Here is a 7,500-nt window from a genome sequence, read left to right as displayed (position 1 = left end):
ATTTAATAATCATTCCTTTACAAATATACATGTTCTTAAAGGGGAACTGCACTTTACATTTTTTTATTTTGCCTACGGTTCACAATTTTTAATGTAAAACAAGAAGGCATATCTTTTTTATGCATTTTAAATCATTAATAAACATTAGCAACAATACTCCATTTACATGTCGTGACCTGAGAATTAACCAAGTATATTAATTTACTTACTTATTAATTAATATAAGTCGCCAATCTATTTTTAGCGGCCATGTGATCACAGAGAGCTGACTAGCTTATGCTGCTACTGTATATTGACATATTGAGCTGCTGCATCGCCTCTGAGTTGGTGAAAGTTAATTCTAGATGATAAATCATGCCTCTCACTTGGATAGTAGAAGGTTGTGAACATAAACCCACAAGTTGGTCAACTTTGACATCCAACTTAGACCTGGAGATGGCGAGTACACAAACGTTTTTTTATACCATGCGTGAGGATCGTGATTAATTCTTCATCTAAACGGGAAGATATAAACATCCCATCTGTCTTTATCCCAGTGATAGTAAACATTGTACAGTAAGTGATGTTTTATTCTGTTTGTTTATCTTGTTTAGCACTTAGCAATAATGCTACTTGCTGGATCGGCTAATCACTCAGCTTCTAAAACTTGTAGATCATCCTCCTTATATTCAGGCTCAAAAATAGAAGTTCCTGGCTCATCATTCGTCCCAAAGTAGTCTGTGTTGTCTCTCATCGAGTCTGCCATGACGAGTTGTGTTGTTGTTGTTGTTGAAGGGAAAATAAAACATTTAGTAAAGCTTGAAACTTTTTTTTTTAATCCTTTTTATGATGTTGCCCTTGTTTTAATTCACCTATTTTTTGTACCGTGCTTTGTGATTTTATCTGTGAAAATCACTTTAAAAATAAAATGTACCCTGTAAACGCTCCTTCATGGTCATGTTCTGTGTGTCCTCGCAGTCCGTAAAGATGTGCGCGTCAAGAAGATGTACAGCGGCTCCATGCGCATCACCAACCAGGTCTTTGAGGTCGCCTACGAGAACTCCAACAGTTCCGAGTTCAAGGCGCTGGCCAAGCAGGTCAAGTCGCAGGTAAGGCTGCCACACAACCACTTGTCATGGTCCCCCAACATACTGGCGTCCATCTTGTGCCCCCGTCACACTTTTGTCCATCTTGTGCCCCCGTCACACTTTTGTCCATCTTGTGCCCCCGTCACACTGGTGTCCATCTTGTGTCCCCGTCGTCACACTTTTGTCCATCTTGTGCCCCCGTCACACTGGTGTCCATCTTGTGCCCCCGTCACACTGGTGTCCATCTTGTGCCCCTGTCACACTTGTGTCCATCTTGTTTCCCCCGTCACACTCTTGTCCATCTTGTGCCCCCATCACACTGGTGTCCATCTTGTGCCCCCATCACACTGGTGTCCATCTTGTGTCCCTGTCACACTTTTGTCCATCTTGTGCCCCCGTCACACTGGTGTCCATCTTGTTCCCCCGTCACACTCTTGTCCATCTTGTGCCCCCATCACACTGGTGTCCATCTTGTGTCCCTGTCACACTTTTGTCCATCTTGTGCCCCCGTCACACTGGTGTCCATCTTGTGCCCCCGTCACACTTTTGTCCATCTTGTGCCCCCCGTCACACTTTTGTCCATCTTGTGCCCCCCGTCACACTGGTGTCCATCTTGTGCCCCCGTCACACTTTTGTCCATCTTGTGCCCCCGTCACACTTTTGTCCATCTTGTGCCCCCATCACACTGGTGTCCATCTTGTGCCCCCATCACACTGGTGTCCATCTTGTGTCCCTGTCACACTTTTGTCCATCTTGTGCCCCCGTCACATTTTTGTCCATCTTGTTCCCCCCGTCACACTTTTGTCCATCTTGTGCCCCCGTCACACTGGTGTCCATCTTGTGCCCCCATCACACTGGTGTCCATCTTGTGTCCCCGTCACACTTTTGTCCATCTTGTGCCCCCGTCACACTGGTGTCCATCTTGTGCCCCATCACACTTTTGTCCATCTTGTGCCCCCCTCACACTTTTGTCCACCTTGTGCCCCCGTCACACTTTTGTCCATCTTGTGCCCCCCTCACACTTTTGTCCACCTTGTGCCCCCGTCACACTTTTGTCCATCTTGTGCCCCCCTCACACTTTTGTCCACCTTGTGCCCCCGTCACACTGGTGTCCATCCTGTGTCTTCCAGCTGAAAACTCTCTACAGCAAAAGTCCGCAGCTGTCCAAATACTACGTGGGCTCCTCAGTGCAGGCCTTCAGGTACTTTCATCCTTCCATTGTCTTGTGAAGATTGACATACAAAAAGAAAATTGAACAGAAGTCTTCCTGTGATCATTTCTTTCCAAAGTTAAATAAAGAAACATGTCACTTTGCATTATTTCGCCATAACGCATGTGCATCGAATTTTTTAAAAAGCCTATAAACAAATCTTTAGTATTGGGGTGTCTGATCCGATTGGATATTAGTCTGTATCAGATATTATACGTGCTTTCATGTGAAATGTGTGATATCGTGCGATACAAGCAGTCCTGTGGCGTGCTTACTTGTGTGTAATATCATGTGCGGTACAAGCAGTCCTGCAGCAGGTATAATTGTGTGCGATATCATGTGCAATACAAGCAGTCCTGCAGCAGGTATAATTGTGTGTGATATCATGTGCGATACAAGCAGTACTGCAGCCTGTTTAATTGTGTGTGATATCATGTGTGATACAAGCAGTCCTGCAGCCTGTTTACTTGTGCATGATATAATGTGCGATACAAGCAGTCCTACGGTGTGCTTACTTGTGTGTGATGTCATGAGCGATACAAGTAGTCCTGCAGCCTGTTTACTTGTGTATGATATCATGTGCGATACAAGCAGTCCTACGGTGTGCGATGTCATGTGCGATACAAGCAGTCTTGCAGCGTGTTTAGTTGTGTACTCTTGTGTAAATATACCGTATTTTCCGAACTATAGAGCGCATATACGTTTTAGAAGAAAAACATATTTTCCATATATTAGCCGCACCGGATCATAAGTCGCAGAAATATACTTTGTTAGTTATTTACACAGAAATAATATTTGTAATGTTTATTTACATACCTTAATTGTTTCCAAACGGTGTCTGTAACACGGCAGTAAAACGGCTGATCAAACAAAACAGAAGTCATCGCCATGGACCCACTAGCTTCGGCAGCTAGCTCTCCAATGAGCTAAACAATCTCAATAACTCAACAGGTGACGTTTTGGTGAATTTAATGCGGACTTTGTGAAACTGAAATGATACAAAAAGAATGCCACTGTAAGTTAATAATAGTAACACAGACACTCGTAAACGTGTTAGCATATTAGCTAATGCTAACGACGCTAGCTTGATTACATTTACACAATTATGCAGGAAAACACTCCCTACAGACGTCACACATGGGACGGTTTAGTAAGTAAGAATTGTTTTAGTTATATTGTAAAACTTACAAATGTTGCTTAGAGTGATGAATGAAGAATCCATCCATCCATCCATCCATTTTCTACCGCTTATTCCCTTCGGGGTCGCGGGGGGCGCTGGAGCCTATCCCAACTACAATCGGGCGGAAGGCGGTGTACACCCTGGACAAGTCGCCACCTCATCACAGGGCCAACACAGATAGACAGACAACATTCACACTCACATTCACACACTAGGGCCAATTTAGTGTTGCCAATCAACCTATCCCCAGGTGCATGTCTTTGGAGAATCCTTACGAGTAAAAACGCTATGGGCGGTTAGAAGACGGAACAGCACTTCCACTTCCGGTTCAAAGTCCTAAACAGCAGGGAACACTGTAGAAATTTAACCAGCAGCACCAGCAGTGAGCAATCTTGTCCAAAAGATGGCGCCGTATCCATTGGCGTTGTTAGGCCTATTTTAGGGGGGCTCAAGCCCCCCTAAAATATTCTTAAGCCCCCCTAAATAATTTGGTGTTTTTTTGTTTTTTTTACAAATACATGCCGACATAGTCATTATAAAGTGGCCCGAATATGAGTTTAAATAAATAATAATATACCCGTCGGTATCCAATCCATTCCACTTGTTCATATAGAAAATGCCCACATCACTCAAATTCCAGTCCGCATTTTCTCTGCGACCTTGCTTGCGGTCCTGCAGGTGTACGAAGCACATTATCTTCCTTTACAATGAGTGAAGCTGCATAAAACCTTGTGTGTGCAATTGTAAATAATTGAGTTTTTAAGTTTTGTGTTTCTTGTAGAATCTATATAAAGTAATGTACATTAGCCTATTGTTAAAATAATGAAAAAAACATCATTAAATATATTTGTTTTATTGTATTGTTACATTAATAGCTGTTGTATTATTATAGGATGGCTTGTTAAACATTTCATAGGATTTTCAGAGGGAGGAAAAACCAAGACATTTAATATAAAATGTAAAATTAATAAATACATAAAAATAAAATATATGGTTAAAAGCCATCGTCCCGGCGAGCATTTCATTTCGTCCCGTGCATTTTTTTAAAATAATAATAATAACAATGAATAATTTCTAAGTCTTTGTTTGCCGTTTGTGAAGTTTTGTGCTTGCGCGTAACGTTCGCTCGCATCCTGTGCATCTCCTGGGGGCTAAGCCCCCCCTGTCCTTAAAAGCTAGTGACGCCCCTGGCCGTATCAGTGCCTGTGTTTTATGAAAACTAGTTGCATTATGGCCCTCGGCAAAGAAAAATCCATAACTGTATAAGCCGCAGGGTTCAAAGCGTAGGAAAAAAGTAGTGGCTAATTTACAGTCATGTTTTTTTGCATGGTCAGATATTTGTATGCAGTACATGCATTTTTTCTGTCAAAATTGAAAGAGCAAACATACTTTTATTGATGCAAAGTATTAGTTTCCAATCCACTTTATTTATATAGCACATTTAAACAACAAAAATGTTTCCAAAGTGCTGCACAACAATATTAAAAACAATATTCAAATATTATCCTTAGCTCCACCAATGGCTGAATAAAAAAAAAAAAAGAATATAAAACCAATATAAAAATAAATATGATTAAAACAATTTTAAAGGGTAAAACCAATAAACAAACAGTAAATAGAAATCAACATTTAAAAAAAGCACAGAGGACCACACAAGTCACTTTGACACCAGTTATATTAGATTAGCAAGTGAGATGCAGGAAACACTTCCTGTATTTCACTTTCAATGCGAGCCGCCGTAGCGTCGTCTTATTGTGTGTAGGAAGTGAGCGGAAGCTCCAAATGTATTGTTGCCGTCAGCGACCTCCTCAACCAATCATGTCTCCTGTCCCAGCGAGGGCAGCGTCATCGCCTACTACTTGTCGGAGTTCAACGTTCCCACTGGCCAGGAGGCGGCGGTGGACAGCGCCATGTCCTCCATGGACAAACTGGTGGACAAGGAGCAGCGCAGCGTCTACAGACCCGGGAACTCCCTGCTCCTGGAAGACGTGGTGTCCTCAGGTTTGGGTTTTGCAAACCTCTAACTAACCCCTTCCACGCAGGACGGTGGTAACGTGTGTCTTTTGTCGCCCTGTGCAGAAGTTGATTCCAGACTGACCTCCACACAATTCAGCCGTAAGTGTTTGTTAAGTCGACGTCGGCGCGTTCAAGTCTCACGTCCATCTTCTGTCTCCTCTCAGGGTTCTTCAGGTTCTCCGAGCACACCAGGAGCAACCACATCGGCCAGATCAAGTCCCCCGGCTTCCCCGACAGCTCCTACCCGCCCAACACCTTCATCCAGTGGCAGCTGCGGGCGGACCCCAACTACGTCATCAAGCTGGACTTTGACACTCTCAACTTGGAGGAGAACTGCAACAACGACTTTGTGAAGATCTACAACTCCCTGGTGGCCATCGAGGCCAGCGTCCTGCAAGAGTGAGTCAGAAGCCGTGTGCCTCTAGTTGCCCTTTCAAAGCCGGGTCCTGAACGGGACCACGTGAACGGTAGTTCTAATGGGGGCTAAATTGATTCATAAGTCGGTACAAAAAGTCCCAACAACAACACAGAACTCCCTGGTCAAGCTCCAATGCGAGGTGCATTCATGAACTCCGTAATTATGAGCCTCTTTCTTTGCACATTTTGCGTTCCGTATTATTGCAATAATCATGACAATTAATTGTGGGTTTTATTTCTCATTTCTCAAAGTGGCATTTCTTGTTTTTTCTACTTGAATTTCACAAAAATGAACAAAAAAAATAGTGTTTATCCTTTTTTTTTTTTTTTTTTTAAGTACCGCTTGGGGGACCCTTTTTAGCCACGGGTGTCAAATTTTGCTCGTAACAGTGTAGGAATATAAATGTTACACAATTTACAGACAGGCAACTGTTTTTGAGTATGTTTCACTAGCAGAGTGGTGGATCATTTATCCATCCATCCATCCATCCATCTTCTTCCGCTTATCCGAGGTCGGGTCGCGGGGGCAGCAGCCTAAGCAGGGAAGCCCAGACTTCCCTCTCCCCAGCCACTTCGTCCAGCTCTTCCTGTGGGACCCCGAGGCGTTCCCAGGCCAGCCGGGAGACATAGTCTTCCCAACGTGGATCATTTAATTGCTTTGAAATCATAAAATCGAGGTGACGAGCAGACTTTTATTTTCGATCAACAAAAAAAAATGTTTGTAACTTCTTGTTGCATGATCGCATATTTTTACATATGCAGTAGCTTGAAGAAAATGTTTCTGTCAAAAACTGACAGAACGAGTAAATTTATCCGAAAAGTGTTTTATTATTTCCACCCTTTGGCAGGCCACATTAAATTACGTAGCAGGCCATATTAAAGATGACGTGCGGAACCACTAAAATAAAAGCTGTGGAGGGCCATTTTATAAATGACGTGTCGAGCAACATTAAATGACAAGTCAGGCCACCTAAATGATGTGGCGGACCACTAGAATAATGTGACAGGCCATTTTAAACGATGTGGCAGACCACATACAGTAGAATGAGTCCGCAAACTACATTATAAATGACGTGTCTGGCAACATTAAATGACAAGGCAGGCCACATAAATGACCACTAAAATAATGTAGCGGGCCACTTTAAATGATGTGGCTTACCGCCTTAAGTAATGTGGTGGACCACTAAAATGATGTGGCAGGTTAACTGAACATTAAATGACAAGGCGGGCCAGATTAATAAACGTGACGGGCCAAGTTAATTGATGTGGAAGGTTAATTTAACATGAGACGACAAGGCAGGCCACATTAAATAAATAAGGTGGGCCTTTTTAAATAATGTAGCGGGCCAAATTAATTGATGTGGCGGCCCGCATTAAATGACAAGCCAGACCACTAAAATAATGTTGCAGGTCACGTTAAATGATGCGGCCAACTGCATTATAAGTGACGTGTCGGGCAGCATTAATTGACAAGGCAGGCCACATAAATGATTTGGTGGACCACCTTACATGACATGCCAGACCATTAAAATAATCTAGCGGCCCACTTTAAATGCCTTACCACGTTAAGTAATGTGGTGGACCACTAAAATGATGTGGCAGGTTAACTG

General features: G+C 43.0%; 1 protein-coding gene across 1 annotated transcript in view; it reads left to right on the top strand.

The window, feature by feature from the left end:
- st14a (ST14 transmembrane serine protease matriptase a) overlaps positions 1-7,500 on the top strand; it is a 60,186-nt gene that overhangs the window by 21,882 nt on the left and 30,804 nt on the right. Inside the window, exons 3-7 of the mRNA XM_061972400.1 lie at positions 958-1,088; positions 2,198-2,268; positions 5,292-5,458; positions 5,537-5,572; positions 5,638-5,872. Coding sequence (XP_061828384.1) covers positions 958-1,088; positions 2,198-2,268; positions 5,292-5,458; positions 5,537-5,572; positions 5,638-5,872 — 640 coding nt within the window. The remainder of the gene's footprint in view (positions 1-957; positions 1,089-2,197; positions 2,269-5,291; positions 5,459-5,536; positions 5,573-5,637; positions 5,873-7,500) is intronic.

Source organism: Nerophis lumbriciformis, linkage group LG17 (assembly GCF_033978685.3).
Source record: "Nerophis lumbriciformis linkage group LG17, RoL_Nlum_v2.1, whole genome shotgun sequence".
NCBI classification, from domain to species: Eukaryota; Metazoa; Chordata; class Actinopteri; order Syngnathiformes; family Syngnathidae; genus Nerophis; species Nerophis lumbriciformis.
This window is presented reverse-complemented; position numbering and strand designations above follow the sequence as displayed.